Source organism: Pithys albifrons, chromosome 19 (genome assembly GCF_047495875.1).
Source record: "Pithys albifrons albifrons isolate INPA30051 chromosome 19, PitAlb_v1, whole genome shotgun sequence".
Classification (NCBI taxonomy): domain Eukaryota; kingdom Metazoa; phylum Chordata; class Aves; order Passeriformes; family Thamnophilidae; genus Pithys; species Pithys albifrons.
This window is the reverse complement of record NC_092476.1, coordinates 12,927,035-12,945,893: the sequence shown is the minus strand read 5'-3', so window position 1 is coordinate 12,945,893 and position 18,859 is coordinate 12,927,035. Positions and strand designations below refer to the sequence as shown.

The 18,859-nt window shown below is 39.1% G+C and overlaps 1 protein-coding gene across 1 annotated transcript; it reads left to right on the top strand.

Annotated features, from left to right (window-relative positions):
• The first annotated feature begins 2,685 nt into the window (after positions 1-2,685).
• Positions 2,686-12,750, top strand: DHRS7C (dehydrogenase/reductase 7C). Its single transcript, XM_071573584.1, has 6 exons — positions 2,686-2,839; positions 7,550-7,662; positions 9,506-9,716; positions 9,985-10,077; positions 11,904-12,059; positions 12,542-12,750. The coding sequence occupies exons 1-6, from the start codon at positions 2,686-2,688 to the stop codon at positions 12,748-12,750; spliced, it is 936 nt and encodes a 311-aa protein (XP_071429685.1).
• The last annotated feature ends 6,109 nt before the right edge of the window (positions 12,751-18,859 follow it).

Sequence of the window (18,859 nt, the reverse complement as noted above, 5' to 3'; positions counted from 1 at the left end):
CAATCTTACACATTGTGGGCTACCTAGTTCTTTCAATTGGCTTTATCCTAGTCTTGCTCCTACATTACTTTTACCATTGTTCAGGTTCATTAGGAAACAAATAATTTGAAACACACATAAATGCTCTATCTTCAGTGTGTGCTTTACCTTCCCAGAAAAAATGTCTAGAACCCTGAATGAATTAAACAAACAATACATCGTGTTCCTTTAGAGGGACAAATTAGCTCAGTTGCTAGGGAACTGCACATCTGTTTATTAGAAGCTGGTGCTTTAAAAGTAAGAGAAGATAGCTGAGGCTTCAAGAATGATGGAAAATCAGATTTCCTCTCTGTTGATGCAGGTGGCTTGGCATGACTTCTTAGCTCATTTGATTTAATGTTTTTGCATTCTCCTGTAGAAACTGGTGTACATTACAGGGCACCATGACCATTTTGCATTGGAAAACAGGTATTTAGTCATATCTGTCATTTGTGATGGAATCTTTTTAGAGAGAATTGCATGCAATGTTTCAAACATTGGTACATAATACAAATTTGTGGTTTGGAAATCTTAAATCACGGATTCTTTGGCACGCAACTTCAGCTTTCACAGTCAAGAATACACATCTTGCTTCCTGAAATCATTAGTTTCTAGAGCAAATTAGGTTTACAAACTCTGTCTGAAAGTCCCCTCCTACACCCTCTTAAATAACCTTCTATCCATTCCCACTCATCAAAAACTACCACTGTCCTGGTACCTGCAGACCTAACCATGAGGTCTTTGTTAGAACTCACCATCAATGGCTATCATTTGTAGAATTGCACTCTCTCATTGGAGATGAAAATTAGAGTTCAGATGACCCATTACACAGCACAAACAGAAGTGTGAGTGTCAGAACTGCAGTTTCAAGAGATTGATAGAATTTTTTGTAAAAGCCTAAAACCTCAAAGGTCATAAGTGTGATTGTCAGCTTAACAATCACAGCTACTCTGCCCTTGTGAGACCTTCCCTGGAGTACTGTATCCAGGTCTGAGATCCTCAGCAGAACAAGGACATGGCCCTGTTGGAGTCCAGAGGAGACCATGAAGTTGTGCTGAGGACTGGAGTGCCCCTGCTCTGAAGACAGAGAGCTGGGGATGTTCAGCCTGGAGAAGAGAAGCCTCTGGGGAGACCCTACTGCAACCTTCCAGTACTTGAAGGGGGCTTATAAAAAATATGGAGAGCAACTTTTTACATCTGCAGATAATTCTAGGACAAGGGGTGCAATTTTAAACTAAAAGAGGAGAGATTTAGATTAGAAGTTAGGAGCGAATTTTTTACTCAGAAGGTGATGAGGCACTGACACAGGCTGCCCAGAGAGATTGTGGCTGTCCCATCCGTGGAAGTATTCAAGGCTTAGAGCCTTGAACCTGGGTGGGGCTTGGATGGCTTGGAGCAACCTGGTCTAGTGCAAAGTGTCTCTCCCTGTGCCAGGGGAGTGGAATAAGAAGCACTTTAAGATCCTCTCCAACAGAAACCACTCTGTGATTCTATGAATGGGTAATGTCGCTCTGCAGGAAATGCAACAGTTAAATCACCTACCTAAAGTTGGTAAGGTCCTGAAATGGCTGGGAAAGATACCAAGAATGGAAAACAGCCTGCAGCTCCCGGCAGCACAGGATTTCAGCCTGGACTGTTTTCCAGCATTAATCTGCCTGCAGTTGCTGTGTATGATGCGCTGATTCTCATGTCAGCTAGCTCAGAGACCTTTTCCTGACACATTCAGACATCATTCATATTGCTGAACTGTGGTGATTTCAAATGGCAGCTCCTTTATGGTATCTTTTGCTTGGTTTTGAAGATCTATTGTTGTAGAGTTTACAGAAATATTTTGTTATGTAAAGTTAAGGCAAATCAAAAGAAACTGAGACATTATTATGAGCAACCCAAAGCAAGACAGGAGAAGTTGTTCTTTGTACAGTTGAACTGACACTGTAATAAGAGTTTTTATATGACTGCCCAAGCTGTTGGGCTGGATATGTCAGGCATGCGGATCACGCTGTGGATGCTATATTTACTCTGACAGTGCCTCTGTCATGGGGCCATACATAGCCATTCTCGTTCAGTGCAAGCAGCCTCAAGAAATCAGTGCTCTATGGAATTGCTAAAGGATCTTGATTAAACTTGTAACACAAAGTTTTACAAAAATACAGTAGAATGATTTATCTGTGTCTGGAGTCTTCATCACCATAGTAAGTGGTAATATTTTCTCTATCTTTTGGAACAGCAAAGACTTCTATTTTGAGTTTTATCTGAAATTTGGATTAAAAGCTTTTTCTGTGTTTTCTAGTAATAGCAGAGTAATTAAATGTTTGTAATTAAAATTTCAGTATTATATTTTAGCTTATGTTTTGCCTCAAGGCATAAGAGAATATACATACACATGTACATTCTATTACATTTTTACCAAGGTATAGTGATTTTGAATAAGAGGAATCCAGATTTGCCTAGACTATACAAAGATGAGGAAAAAAAAAATATTATCCTGCCTATTAAATAATAATACTGTGATATTTATTGGGAAACAACTGGTTCAAGTCTTCGGTATGCTGATCACTGGATTTCCTGTATCTGAAAACATAGGGCTTTTATATAAGAATATTTGAAAATTAATGAATATGTATTATGATTTCTGTACTTTCATATGGTCTTTTGTTTCCCACAGAGATGGGTATTCTCGCTGTACTTGCTCTACCATTGCTTCTCTTAGGCATCAGTGGAATTATTTATATTTACCAGTTGGTCAGGTGGCTATTGTCCAAGTCAGCAGTGCAGAACAAGGTGGTGGTGATCACGGATGCCATCTCTGGACTAGGCAAGGGTGAGTTGTCTCATTTCTTCTTAGTGTCAGAGAACAGAAATAGCCAGAGAACCACTCTCCGGGTGCAAAATATGCACATGTTATCTTGTATATATTCATAACTGTCTGGATGAAGGAGAAATTAAAAATATATTTATGAAATAATACTATGATTTTTAAACTAATATTTTTAGTCTCAGCCACAGGAACTGTTGGTAACTTCTAGGAACTGCAGAGCTTTTTATTTATTTAATTCAACAGAATGAGAGGTTTTATAAGCACACTGAGTGCTATTTTTAGAGTGTTGCTACTATGAGATCTCATTACATGGGCTGTTGGAGCAGGGTAACTGCAAATCATGTAAACAGATGTCATCTCACTCTTTACAGGTTTCTTTTCAGCCCTTAAAGACTTCAACATTTCTTGGTCCCTGTAAACAGCAGGGCTCACCCCTCTGTCCCTGTTTGTATCTCTGCCCCCTCTATCACTCATGTTACTCCACTTGACATCCTCCAGTACTTCCAACTGGGCTGCCTGCTTATGTGTAATGGTGATTTCAGAGGACAGAAGGAAAGGGTATGTGATAATTTTTCTATTTAAATGTCTCATTGCCTGGGTGGCTTGAAGACAAGAAGGCTCTGCAAGACCCTAGAGCTCCTTTCAATGCCTAATGAGGCTCCAAGAGAGTTGGAGAGAGACTTTGGAAGAGGGCCTGGAGTGACAGGACAAGGTGAAATGGCTTTCCCCTGGCAGAGGACAGGGTTAGATGGGATAATGTGAAGAAATTCCTCCCTCTGAGGGTGGTGAGTCCCTGACACAGGTTGCCCAGAGAGCCTGTGGCTGCCCCATCCCTGGAAGTGTTCAAGGCCAGGTTGGACAGGGCTTGGAGCAACCTGGTCTAATGGGAGGTGTCCCTGCCCATGGCAGGAGGCCAGAACCGGCTGGTCTTCAAGATTCTTTCCAAGCCAAACCAGTCTATGATTCTATGAGTCTATGATATATTTCTTGGCTCCTATTTCCTGCTTACATGGTGCTGTTGATTAAAGGCACCAAGTAATAAATTGCTTATGTACAATCATGCTCTAGACATCACTTTAAGGGCAGTAGATTCAAGTGCCTGATAAGGCAAACATAGCTCGAGGCTGTGTTTTGGTTTTTTTAATGAAGACTTGTTGTCTGTTAAAAACTTTGCACGCCCAAGCAGAGAACAGATGGGGAAAGGGAATGCTCCCAGAGTTATTCCTTAGCGGAACAAAACAGAGACCTGCAAGAGAGACCAGGTATGAAATAATTCTGTCCTCCACATCCCACGTGGTCTTTCCCTTTACCCAATACATTTCAGTTTCAATTGAAAGTAATACTAATGTGCATTTTCTCAGGTTGGTTATTGTCATGGCTTAGGAATGGTATTCCCTAGTTTGGTGTTCACTGAAACACCGTGCACCACTTTCTCACTCCCCCACCCTTCCCGGTGGCAGAATGGAGCGGAGAACTGGAGACACAAAAGGTAGAGATCATGGGTTGAGATAAGAACAATTTATGGAAAGAGCAATGAGATAAGAAAATGAACAGTAACAGCAACAATGCTAATGACAGAGGGTATATGGTAGGCAAATGATTCTCAGGGATCATTCACCACGTGGAACTGGCACCACCTGACTGCTCACCTGGTAAACAGGAAAGATGTGGCTGCTCTGTGCAGTGCTGTGGTGGGACTGAGCAACCTGGGTGCCCTGCTGTATATCTCCTGTCTGCTGCAAAAGTTAACCCTGCCCTGGTAAGAACCAGGACAGTTAAATTTCAATGTTTTTATTGGAGAGGCGTGATTCAGAGCACTCTTTCTGAGACTGGATGTATTGTGGAATTATAGGATATCTGGGTTTCTAGACAAAATTCTCACTTGGAGCAGATATATCACCAGGGCTAGATCTGTTTGGATGGCTTCAAGACAAATCTTAGAATCCTTCAAGAATAAGGAACATTTATTAAACATTTCTGCAGCTGTCTGGCTCCAGCACTTCATGACCCCTGGGGAAGATTTTTCTAACTTCAGTTTTCTTATTAATCTTTCTCCCTCTTTTTTTCTTTTTATCTTTTTTTATTCTTCTTCTCCTATAACTAAGCTGTTGCCTGTCTCTTGAGTCTGGAAATGCAATTGTGTGTGTGTGTGTTGGGGTGTGTGTGTGTGTGTGTGTGTGTGCCCCCACCCTCCTTTTCACAGAGGTGAAAAAGGAGGTAACTCACAGCACTTTTATTATCCCAAATATATCTGCAACCAGTATCTGGTAGGGTGACATCAAGAAGTTACTTTCAGGCTTGAATGATTCTAAATAATGCAAAATTTTCTGAGCAGTCCACTCATGCTTTATGTGACGGCCATTTGTTGAAAGTTTTAAGATACGGGCTGTGTGTCCAGCTGCTGTGTACGTGGACTCTTAGGAAAGAGCCAAATTCCTTTTCCTACATGCCAGAATTTCTGGACTAAAGACAACATTCACCAATGTTAAAAAAGAGAAACAAAACTATGATGATTGAAGATTTGGTTTAGGCTTATTATTGAAATCTGGTTCCTGTTTCTTTTGAGTGCTATAACTCAGAAAAGTACAGGAAATTTCAGGGGAGAACATCATTGGTTTCCCTTTTTCACCTTTATTGCTGTTCACACAGTAGTTTTTTCACCTTTTTTTACAAGACTGCCCCAACTGTTGTTTATAGGGAAAATGATGTTATTGTTGTAGTACTGGAAAATAATCTTTTGGGTTTTAAATAAAAAAAATTTCTATACTAGGAAAAAAAAAGAAAATGAAAGATATTTGTAAAATTACTGTTGTAACTAATGAAAAAGATTGCTTAAATAAAAACCTCCAGCTGCACAAGTTTGCAAAAATACAAGATTGATCCATAAATGCTTCCATACAGATATTGAGTCTAACATGAGCATTTAAGAAATCTTAAGTGGGTAGATGAGCATACCTGGATTTTCTGTGGGTATTGAAATCTGAAGAAAATGCTTCTTGGATGACAGCAAGCCATAGCACTGGAGTTGTTCTGTTGCCTATTCAACAAAGGCCATAGTAAGTAAGACAAACCAAATAGGCTGAAAGTCATTGTAAGACCATATTCCTTTTCTTACCAGGCTGACTATGTAGCTGTCATATAGATGTAATTTAGAGACCAAATATGAGAGCTCAAAGGCTGAGACCTCTTGGGAAGACCTAACCAGAAAAAATAACTCTGGATTTTCAATCATAAAAGCACACATAATCCATTGCCAGCTAACTCTGTGGCTGCATGCAAAGCAGACCTTGGTTTGGGTACCTTGGGCACATCACCAGTTGCATCCTGAAGCCTGTCTGCAGGACGTTCTCTATTCTGAGAAATAAAAGGCAGGCAATTGTGTACTTTTTCTGGTCAAGAGGACAGCCTTAATGGATTCCTGGACTGTTTCAGTGCAGCTGTATCACTGTTTTGGTTCCACTGAACTAGAACATGCACCTGTATCAGTCTACAATTGCCAAGATGATACAACTAACACTGAATTCCTCAAAGACTCCCATGAGGTATCTATGCTCCACATTTTCAAGTGCCTTTCTTTGGTCAAACTGACAGGATGGTGAGGAATATATTCTCCCTCAATAGCACCTAGCAAAGAAAATAGACCACACACAAGCAGTCAAGGTGCTACAGCCTTGTATTTCATCATTTGGCTTGAATTGGTCACATACCACCATGTAGATTTGAACTAATGAGTTGGCTGCAGTCTTGTAGCCAGCGCTGAGAAGGGTTGATGAGTAACACTGACCACCAGTTCCTTTGGTTATGAGTCCCCACTTTCAGAAAAATACAATAGTAGTTCATACGTATAAAAAAGGGAGAAGAATCCTCCCCAGAGACTTAGTTTAAATGGGGGTAAATCCCTAGCTCAGAATATGTCTGAATGAAGAAAATGCATTACCAGCCCAGCATTCCCGGAAAATTTTCAGTTTTCTTCTCAGGAAGGCTTTGGGAATTGTAGTTGAACGAGCTGGTCCCTGATGCCTCTGCTGATTACAGAGAAGGTTTGGTACTCAGGAGAAAAAGCTCTTGGGATAGATTACATTGGGAGGGAAGGGTCTGTAAGAGAAAGGGCTCTGTCATGGATGCTCCACCTGTGTTCCAGGGTGTAGTAAGTTTACCTGTATTGCTCTCTGTCAAAGTTGTAGATGAGTTCCATCTTGTCAAGAGTTTCATGAGGGTAGCACACAGAGCTAGTTTTAGTGTTTACTGGAGTTTGGTTGTTTGTTTATAGTGCATTAGACATGAAGGTTTGCAAAAGATGTAGTTTGTATCGTAACAATCTGTGTATTTTTGCATGTTGTTTTATTTATAGCAAGTGTGTCTGTGATATGTATTCAGAAAGTTTTTTCTAACTCAAACCCATTATCCATTAACTGACATATTGTTATTTTCTTAATTAGTTTTTTATTAACTCCCATTGCTAAATGATGCCATTGTTCTGTACCATTAATTGTGCATTATAACATTACATTAAATTCGAATTTATTACTCATATGTACTATTACATTTCAATCTTTCCTTTTTTTCTTATACATACATATTCTTTCAAAATGAATTAATTTTAAAGCATGGATTCAACATCATTAACAGAAACAGCATCCCATTGCAAGCAAAATAAACAAAATCAATTTGTCATTAGTCTAATTATTTCTTTTGAATGTATTTCTCTCCTAGAATGTTCTCGTGTGTTTCACACAGGAGGAGCAAGACTTGTGTTGTGTGGCAGAACATGGGAAAAGTTAGAAGCTTTGTATGATGCCTTAATTAGTGTTACAGACCCCAGTACGGTATGTATTCATAGCCTGAGGTAAACACCTTGTTCAGGTACACAGTGTGCTTTTAGATCCAGTAAAACAAGGTACAAGAAACATGATTCACTGTTAATGGTGACTTTGGTCACCCAGGTAATACACCAGAGTCCAGAGAGACAGAGGAAGAAGCACCTCTGAAGGTCTTAGAGCATGATACCAAAATTCTCTCTTGAGCTAATCCAACGCAGTTCCTGTAAAGCAACTGAGTGCTCCTGCATTCTGAATAAGCCACCCAGCTAGAAGTCCTCAACAGAGAAATTTGCCTGGTAATGTCATCAATTTTTCTTATAATTAGTGTGCTCAATGAGTGGGAGATGAGCCATTGCTCATCAGGCTAACAAATATTTGTGTGGGTTTTTTTGCAATCAGCTTCATTCATGTGCATAAATAACCACAAAAGTAGTGTGTTCATGCTAGTCTACAGATTCAAATAGAAAAAAATATTAAATATGACTAGGGGCTCTGCATTACATTGTTGAAGTAATACAGTAAGAGAAAATACTTCAAGTTCATTCCTCTGTCCCATAGCTGATAGAATCTATGTCTTTGCAGAAAACACACAAATATAAACTCTATTTGGATAATCCATAGTTGAAGAAACCATTCCTGCTTTCCATCAGTCCCTGTGAATGTGTAACTTATCTATTGAAGCACTATACCATAGTCACTGTTGTGGTGGACAAAAAGGGCATAGGCTGCAGGTGTCACACACAAGATAATTTATTACATTACAGCAAAAAGAAGATGAAGAAGGAAAAAAGAAAGAAATACAAGTTACACAATATAAATTCTAAATCCCACCCATGGTCAGTTTTCATAGGTTTATGACAGTGTCTATAAACTTTATTACAACTTCTAATTGGATGTTACTGTCCAGATGTACTTTTATTTCATGAGAAATTATCTACACACATCGCATTCCAATAGCTTGCTTCTCTCAAATCCTCTCATCTCATTTTTGTTTAGTTATCTTGCCAGTTTTCTCACAGTTTTAATTATCTTTTGCTGTTCCCAGCTGCACAAGGAGGTACCACTCTACCTAGGCCTGGAGCTGCCTGCAGCCTCAAAACCTTCATAATTCAAAAAATCTTTATAATTCTTACACTCTGTGGCCAGCAAAGTTCACAGAAAGACCATGACTTGGACTGGTAGGAGTCACCCCTGTGCCTATTTTCTGTTTCCACTAAATACACGAGAGACAAACCTCACTAGGAGCTAGTCCCATGGTGTTCTACTTCATGTGAACTTCAGTGCCTCTGAATGTTCATCATAGAATCAGAGAATCACAGGATGGTTTGAATTGGAAGGGGTCATAAGGACCAACCAATTCCATCCCCTGTGATGGGCAGGGACACCTCCCATTAGACCAGGTTGCTCCAAGCCCTGTCCAACTTGGCCTTGGACACTTCCAGAGATGGGGCAGTCACAGCTTCTCTGGGCACCTGTGCCAGGATCTGCCCACTCTCAGAGGGAGAAGTTTCTTCACAATATCCCATCTAACCCTGCCCTCTGCCAGGGGAAAGCCATTCCACCTTGTCCTGTCACTCCAGGCCCCTGTCCAAGTCTCACTCCAACCTGAGTCCCATTAGACACTGGAAGGGGCTTGAAGGGATCTCCAGAGCCTTCTCTAGGCTGAGCAACACCAGCTCTCATTGCTGAACTCCTTTCTCTGGAGTGGGATAAAATAAAAGACTACATTTATATGGGAATAACAAAAACACTTCCTTGAAGTATCAAGGTAAATTCATCTACAACACAAGTAAATAGAAATAATTTTTTATATAACAATTATCATTGAAATGAGTCTTTTCTTTATTAGACATATGCACCAAAGCTTATTCTTCTGGATATCTCAGACATAAATTGCATTCGAGATGTAGCTAAGGAAATCGTGAATTGCTATGGCTGTGTGGATATACTAATCAACAATGCAAGTATGAAGGTGAAAGGAGCAGTGCAGAGCATTTCATTGGAACTTGATAAAAAGATAATGGATGCCAACTATTTTGGACCTATAACATTAACCAAAGGTATTTTTTTTCTTGTTGTGTTGTTATCACTTAAAGCAGATTGACAATTAAATGAAATAATACTACAGCTAAGTGTGAATGTAGAATCCAAGTAAAGTCTAGAAGTCACTCAATTTCCAGCTACTGCGTTTTGTAATACTTTTGCTTGCAGTATTGAGACAGCCTTCTATAAAGCTGTGTTACTTACACTTCATCTGTCACTTCTTTTCACTAAATACATGAAACTCTTTTACTTATGTGGTTCTTTCTTGTATTTCTCTTTTTGCAGCCATTCTTCCCAACATGATTTCAAGAAGAACTGGCCAAATTGTTCTAATTAATAGCATTCAAGGCAAAATAGGAATCCCATTTCGTGCAGCTTGTAAGTTAAATATAGTAAAAACATTGTAATGCGTAAGTTGTGAGTAGTCCATGACACTGATAATAGGTTATTAAAAGTGCTAATTTGCACCCTAATTCAGTAGACCATCAATACAGTATTTGGCCGAAAATTTTTTGAAGTAGTGGAACTCAGCAAGAAATAGTTAAAGTAGGAGCTTTAAAATGTAACTACTGGTGAAAATACTTGAGGATAAGAGAATATCAAATGTGACAGCAAATTTATATATATAAATATATATTGTATAGATAAAATATATATCTACACCTATGCTTGGGCCTATTGCTAGAAACCATCATGTGTGTAAATATAAAATATGGGTAGATCCAAGCTAGGGCTTTGCAAAGGAAGTCTCATGATTTTAATGTAGTTATGTGTGGGAGTTTAAAAGGAGATGTGGTAATTGTATTTTGCTTGGCTTTCTGGAAATTTTTCAATAAGATCTTTTATCCAAAGCTCTAAGGAAACTAGGCTGTCCCAAATTATGATCAAAGGTCTTAGCATTCATAAAATACAAAGTTAGTGAACAGAAAATACAGGATAGAAATAAACAGACATTTTAAACTTGGGATAGATGTAAATAGAAATTTTTAACTTGCCAGGAGGTCAGAGTGAATGATGGAACTCTGAATTAGAAGGTCTGCAAGATCTCAGGATTGGTACCTACAGTTCTATGAAAGCAAATTACAGTGACAGAATGGAAAATAAGGAAAGCAGTGGAGAAAATAAAATAAAACTGTCTTCATATCTTTGTACATTTATGCATAAATCTATGCAGTGCCCACATCTTGTGTGCAGTTTTGGTTTCCCATCTAAAAAGGAGTATAAAAACTACAAAAAGTACTCAGAAAAGAACCAACACGTTGATGTAACATCTGGAATGGTTTCCTTCTAGGATAGAGACAATAGTGTCAAAATACACTGTATTTGTATAAAACCATGAGAAGAAGGAGGATCAACAGAGAGAGTTTTTACAGTGCCCCTTCAATATTTATGTTACATGAAATGAAGCTGCCAGAAGGAGGAATGTCAAAACAAATGAATGGAGAAGCACCTCTCCATTGCCAGAGTCTATCTGCCATTGTTTATATTATATTATGCACAGGTTGATTTTCACTGCAAGCTGAGACAAATAAAAGGTGAATGAATGCTTTGCAGCTCTGCTGCACTGAATACACAGTTCCATTTATTGGTCCAAGTTCACATGCTTTAATACCATTCTCAATAAAAAGACACTAAAAGCAGATTAAAAAAGTCTTGACATTCAGTTATTTCCACTTTAATGTTAAAAATATCTCAGATTGTTGCTGCAGAGCAAAGTCCCAGTTAATTTACAAAATGTTAGTACTCCTGCATTCCAGTAATGGGCATGTATTTCACTGCATTTTATGAATGTGTTACAAACTGCAGAATCAGAGGGTGTAAGCACTCACCTCAGGGACAGCTCCAACCACCAAAGACTTTTGAGATAATTACATGTAGAGATAATAGAAGTGCTATTCTCTATCCCAGGACTATTTCCTGCTGGGAAATGCAGACCCATGCTGTTGGACATGTCCAGGAGACTGCCTGCATACCTCATGCACAATTGTCCTATATAAATAATTTCTTACTGCTTGTTTTAAAATCTCATATGATAAATTCACTGCATGAAATAATTCACTCTTCTGCCTTTTGGTTAATCATTCTGTGCTCATTTTCCCAAACAGTGATGCTTTATGCACCATCAGATGTACAATGCACTAACATACATTTACATACATGCAGTCATATATCTAAACATGCATATGTGGACTTTTTTCTTCTAGATGCTGCTTCCAAGCATGCTGCTGTAGGCTTTTTTGATTGTCTTAGAGCTGAAATGGAAGAATTTGATATTTCTGTCAGCACTGTAAGCCCAACCTTCATTTGTTCATACCATCGCCAACCAGCACCTGGCAACTGGGAGGCATCTATTTGGAAATGTAAGTTTTGATGGATGAAGATGGGGCCCATGTAGCAGGAGGGAAGCTTTTCCAGGGTGGTGAAAGGAGAATAGGAAAAAGAATGGGAATGACAGAAAAGAGAAGCAGGTAGGGGGAACAAAAGAAAAGAGATATTCGAGAGATAAGATCGGTCTGGTGAAAAGAGAAGGAAAATGGAAAGGGACAACATTATGTGAGAAAATAAATGTACCAGGGCATCAAGAATAGAGGTGGAGAAAAGCAGGAATGGTCCAAAGGGAGAGTTCCACTGCACTCAGAATGCTCCTTTTCTTAGGAACTGTAAAGATTTTACCTCAAAATTGCAAATGGAGAATGGAATAGGTAAAGGCTTAAAAGTGTGTAGGAATTTAATTGATTTGACTGATGTGCTGGTGGTGTATCTTTTCACCACCATTCCCTCAGACTATCTGTCTGTCTATTTGTCTGCCTGTCTGTAGCTCTCACTCCTCTCTGATTTACAGTCTTTTTCAGGAAGGTGGCGTATGGTGTACACCCAGTGGAGGTAGCAGAGGAAGTCTTGCGCACAGTGAGCAGGAAGAAGCAGGAGGTGCTTATGGCCAACCCTATCCCCAGAGCAGCAGTTTACATTCGAACTTTCTTCCCTGAGCTGTTTTTTGCCATTGTTGCCTCAGGAATTAGAGAAAAGCTGAAGACAGAAGAGGAAAATTGATTTTGTTCAGTTATTTTCTCTGCTATTGACCAGAAACAAAGTTTCTGTTTCAAATGTCAGTGATTTCTGCTGCTTCTCTCCCCAGTTACATTTTTGCAGTTCATGCTGAGGCCTTGTTCTACCTTTTTGTCTCATCCTGGGAGCTGAACCAGAATATAAATAAAGCTAATGCGAGGGTGTCCTGATCTGCACTTTTTCATCTAAGGACTTAAATTGTGTTTCTTAAACCCTCCCTCACCCTTTTGTGTGTACTCACAGAGGTCATGACCACCTGCTTTTTTGCAGACACTGTCAAAATGCCTCATTTGCAGAATATCTACAAAGGAAATACCTATTCTGGAAGCATGGAACCAAATTGCTCTCTGCTACAAATCCCATTGCTCATGTAACTTCCAACAGCAGCTCACTTCTATACCTCATTCATCAGTAGAACAAAAAAACATGAAAAGAATTCTGAGGGCACAGAAATACATGGCTATCATCTTACAGGGACATTAACCTTTTGCTGTATCTCTAATTCAATTGCTCTGGCTTCAAGAAACCTGAGTCAGGGAGGTAGTTCACCACCGGGGAGAAGGAGTCAGTTCTGGAGTACCCACTGGAGCTCCATTTATTTTTTGTTGTAGCACTGGGGTTTTATTGTTAGGTGAGTGACTATACCTTAACTGGGAAGTCAAACAGTCACTTTGTTCAAAATTTTCTTGCTCCTCACCAGAACTCTACTCCTTCAAACAAATGGGCAATTGTTGTGGTCTCAGTTTTACCTGTGTCTGTATCTCAGCAACAGCCAAGCCCTTCACAGTTCCACAAAACCAAAATACAGACTAACTGGACAATTTAATCAGGAAAGGATCAGGAATTATAGGACATCACAGCTAAACATGAATCAACACTGTTTGTGTCTGCCCCATCCCTGACAGTGTTGATGGCCAGGTTGGATGGGGTTTGGAGCAACCTGGTCTAGTGGAAGGTGTCCCTGCCAATGGCAGGGGGATGGAACAAGATGGTCTTGAAGGTCCTTTCCAATCCAAACCATTCTGTGATTTCTATGGTATCTATTATTGTCTCCCTTTGTTGTAAAACCAAGTGGATTAAATGTTTAAACACACTGAACAACCCTTCTGCTTAATTTTGCATGTTCTGGATAGCAGCAGCAATTCTTCACGCAGTTTCACTTCAAAAGTGTGAACAGTTCAAGGAGCCACATTAAAAAGCAGTGACACTGACAAAGGTAAAATAACATCCGTAACTTAACCAGAAATTTTAAAAGAACAGATATGTTTTAATCTAGAAAGTAGAAGAAAATTATATCTTAATGATTTTCAAATCCCAAAAATGTACTGCCAAGAAGATAGAACGAAACATTTCTCCATTTCTGCGGAAGGACTATGCGCTAAAATCACTGCAAAGGAGATTTAGAGGGACAGAATTTTCTACTAAGAGTAGTTAAGCACAAAGGATAAATTGCCACATAAATTTTCGAATGCCTGTCTTTGGAAGCTTTAAAGAAGAGATTAATGAAACATCTGTAAAAAAGCAGTGTAGCTTTAGTTTATCCTGCCTAGAAGAAAAGAAGGACTAGATGACCTTTTAACTGGGTCACACTTTTATCTTATTTGATGATTTTTTTCTCATCTTGAGAACAACATTTTGCCACTGGTATTTAAGAAACAGTATTTTTTTCCTCTGGGGAAATCTATTATATAATCTGAAGTTTTCTATTTCATTAGTCTCTCTCTGTTTCACTGTCTCACCTGTGGATATTTGCTGTATATAAAAATATTATGATAATGAAAAGAAATATTATGAGTTCAGTAAGACATATTTTCTGTGAGCCTCACTCTAATGTATTTTAATCTGTTGATTCTGTAATAATACTAACTTTTATAGATGAGGATAGAACTAGGCCTGCAGATTTAGTTGTAGGTCATAGGGGAAAGATAATCAGCTACAGCTTATTTAATTAACTTTTTAAGCTTCTCACATGTCCAAAGGGCAAATAATTTTCTTTTGATGTGAGCTGCAGTTGCACTATTCTAAATTTAAGGGGGTTTATGCTGAAATCAACTATTAATTTTCTTGTTGAAGGAAACTGGCATTGTTACATGTTTCTAGACACTAGGACCCTTGAGGGAAGGTATAATTTAAAAGTGAGGAGACTCTTGTCTAATTTTAAACATTTTAGATATAACCCACTCAAGACTGATCTTGCAGACCCCCTTCTTAAGCAGTTGAAAGAAAAAGGTGTCATAGCCTGATTTATCTGAGTTACAGCTCATGATAATAGGAATTGCATCACAGAAGTGCCCATTTCTCTCATTAACTTCCAGTGGTAACCAGCACAAGTGTAGATCTGAGTACTTGTGTCACAGGTACCTGCAGTTTACTGAGGTGCCACATGCATCAAGATGGATTTAGTCTAATGAATGAGAATAAAAATGCCACAGTTTTTTCACTGTCTTCAAATAGCGTGGTTCCAGAACTTACCGTGAGTAAAAAGTTAAAATGAGGGCCAGAATACAAAACCCTGGGTTACAAATAGGGATAAGAAATCTTGCATTTCACCAGGTGAATTTATTTGCCAGACATCCAGCAGAAGACAGAGCTTCTTGAATGATTAGTATGTGAGATCAGACAGTCTGAGATTTAAGAATTGATATGGATGAGGTCCCATTGGACAATTGTTTAAAAGGCCTTGTCCACACACAGCATTTTTCATAAGAGTTCAATTTACTGTAAAAAACAATCTGGAGGAAACAGCATACGGCAGACACTGGCTGTCTGTGTTAGTAAACTGCAGGCTAAGGAAGAAATGAAGCACTCAGTTAAATTAGGTCTTTTAAAGGACTTGTAGGCACTGACCAAGTATGTTCCTGGGTGATGTGAAAATTCCTCAGTGTCACTGAGGAACAAGATGAGTGGGTAAAAATCTGTTGTAAAAAGAGTTATAAGTGCAAAAATCAGAAAGTCAGGTGGAATCAGGAATGATTCCTATGTCAGTGAAAATGTTAGAATCATCTCCATCACAAAGTAATATGTGAAACAAGTGGAAGGAATCAAGATCTTATGTTCTGGTCAAGGAACTGAGACTGCTTCTTCTAGAGTGAATACCAAACTCTCTGGAAACTCCTTTGTTCCCCTGCAGAACAGAAGGTGGCAGTTTCAGAACACTGTAATGGATAATGACACACTTTTCTAAAGATGAAAAGAGAAATCTTATTGCTATCTGCAGCTACGTAGTGGGATGGTGTGGACAAGATGGAGCCAGATTCTTCTCAAATGTGCACAGTAGAAGAAAAAAAGGGTAATGGACACAAATTGGAGCACATGACATTCTGATTTGATACTGGGAACTGCTTTTACTGCAATTGTAGAAGTGAAGCATTGGGACAGATTGCCAATGAGGTCGGGAAATACAATTTCTTCAATATATACAAAATTCAACTGCTTAAGTCTGAACAACAACATTGGCCTGGCTTTCAGAAGGAAGGCTGGACCAGAGACAAACCTCTTGACGTCTTGACAAATTTCTCATCACAAACTTCTAACTTAAGTTATACTTTAATTCTGTGTAAGTCTACAGGTGTAGGTGAGTCTTCTAGTTGCTCTCCAGCCAAGATAATTTTGATACTCTCTCAGCCAGAGAGTATGATTTTGTCAGTTTTCCCACTGGGTAGGAAAATTTGGATGAACACCAAATGCTGAAACCAATTAAAATAATGAAACTGCAGTCCAGTTAGGCAGAGTAAAACATAAAATCAACAAACACTATTGAAGTTATCAGAAGACAACTTTGGGTATGAATACCTGACTGATATCCTTTAGTGAGTCTCACAGAGCTCTACATGACCAGGGGTCAGTATCAGGATGCAGTCTACCCCAGCTCCTACTCATAGATGCCACTTTATATTTGTTTGATTGGTTGGTTGGTTCTAAAGTTGTTATGACCCACTCAATGAGGTGGAGTAACTGAGGTTCTTGTTAATAGACCCTTGGGGAGGATTAGAGTGAAATGACAATGAGTGACCAGTGTATAAATATATATATATATATATATATATATATATATATATATATATATATATATATATATATAAATATATGTATATCTCAGGTTTATTTTAGAACAATTTAGTTGCAATGGAAAAGAGTTACGTAGCTGTTTTGATTATTATCTATAGAAATATAGCAATATAAAAGTATGAAAATATCACTTAAGAAAATGTATAAGGAAGAGAAAGAAAGGGCAAGAGTAGATAATAGAAAGATATCACCACCTGTGAACAAATTTCTGTGCCTATTGGTCAAGGTGCTGAACTGTTAAGGTTGGGGGCCCATGAAACCAAAAGCTCATGTTAAAGTTCAGGTGGTAATTCCCAGGTACCTGCCCTGGGGGGGTTTCATGCTGTCTGATACAACACTATGCATCGTGTGCAGTCCTCTGGTGGAAGGCCTCTGAAGTGAGTCTGGGGGTGCCTCGGGGGTCATTGATGCACTATGTAATCTTCTAAGATATGACAGCTGCCTCTCACATCAGTGTAGTTGAGGAAGTTATGCCCCATCAAGAGAGATGGAAGCCTTCAGGACTATGTGTGAATGTCTCGATACGTCCCCCAGAGGAGAGTTTTACATCTGAGCCTTATTGGGAGGCATAATAAAAAACAATCCCACCTCCCAGGATTGGCTTCTTACCACCCTTTACCCTTTTCTGGCTCAAACCCCAGCTTGTTGCTAAACCAAGGTAAGTTTGTAGGGTAATTCCCTAGTAGTGGTGCACACCATCTCTGCACCTGGGCTGGTCATATGCAGAACAAAGGTTTTTCCAGTATACACCCAAAAAATTCTCCTCCTCCCCTTTAGGTGCAGGGGTGTAAACCTGGTCTCAGCAAAGCACCTGCTGCTTTTGCAAAAGGCTGATTGTTTGAGTCATCAACCTCTGATATTTCAGTCTCTCACAAAGGTGTTCACAAGTGTTTAGAAGTTGAGAATAGGTTACATGCTAAACTAATAAGGAGAATACTATGGCAAATGTTCTTTCTACAGTTCACGTCACTGAAGAGGTGGTGTTCAATGGCTATAAATAAATTATAAAGCAAACAGCCTCCATATAACTTATCTTATTTTCACAGAACAGTGAAAAACATGAAGAAATATTGTTAATCTTAAATGGTACACATTGAGATGTTCTTATAGGGTAGGAACCAGTTGTTAATTGAATGAAAATACAGGCTAATGAAAAGGAATTTCTACTAGAAGGCCAAAACTTTAATCTTAAAAACAAATGTTCATTTGGTATCTGAAATATACCGAAGAAAGCAATCAGTACTAAGGAGAACAACAACAACAAAAAATGAGCCTCCAAACATTTACAAATATTGCATTTGAGTTTTGGGAGGCAGCAGGGGCAGGATCATTGGATAACTGAAGTAGAAAAGTACTTCAGAAGGTTTTTGGTTCCCCTCCTGTCACCTATGAGGTAAGACCAGGTTGTTTAGTGCTTTACTTAGTCTGGTCTTGAAAACCTCCAAGTAGGAAGGCTGTACAGCCTCTTCTGGGCAGCCTGTTTCACTGCTTGACAAGTCCCCACAATGGGAAAGCTTCTCCTTTTATCCAATTCAAGTGTCTCTTAGCTGAGTCTATGCCCAGTGCCTCTTGTTCTCCTACACGGTACCAGAGTGAAAAGCCTGGCTCCATTTAATAAAATACATTCTTGTAGAAATTGGAAGCCTGCCTGACATTGGAGATATTGGAGGACTTCAGATCTGTTTGATGTCTCCTCTGCAAGCAAAAAAACTCCTTAGCCTTTTCTCTTGCCACAAATATTCCAGTCCTCTCCACCATCATTGTTGTCATCTGCTGAACTTGATGCACCTTGTTCCTGCTTTTCGTATTTTGTGGAGCCCAAAACCACATTCTGTATGTCATTTAACAAATGCCAAGTGACAAGGAATAATCACTTCCCTGGATCTACTGAGTGTGTTCCTGTTAATACAGCCCAAGATGCTGCTGGCTTGCTTTCTGTCAGTTGTAGTTTTTAGCTGGATCTCCATTCCATAAGATTCCCAAGTCCATCTGCACTAAGTTAATCTACAGGAACCCCTACACACTG

What these genes read in the sequence shown, in the direction of transcription:
- DHRS7C (XM_071573584.1), top strand. Translation starts at nt 2,686, where the DNA reads ATGGGTATTCTCGCTGTACTTGCTCTACCATTGCTTCTCTTAGGCATC. An exon ending in GTGTTACAGACCCCAGTACG is followed by an intron (nt 7,663 to 9,505) that starts GTATGTATTCAT and finishes TTTCTTTATTAG; the next exon opens with ACATATGCACCAAAGCTTAT. An exon ending in AATCCCATTTCGTGCAGCTT is followed by an intron (nt 10,078 to 11,903) that starts GTAAGTTAAATA and finishes TTTTTCTTCTAG; the next exon opens with ATGCTGCTTCCAAGCATGCT.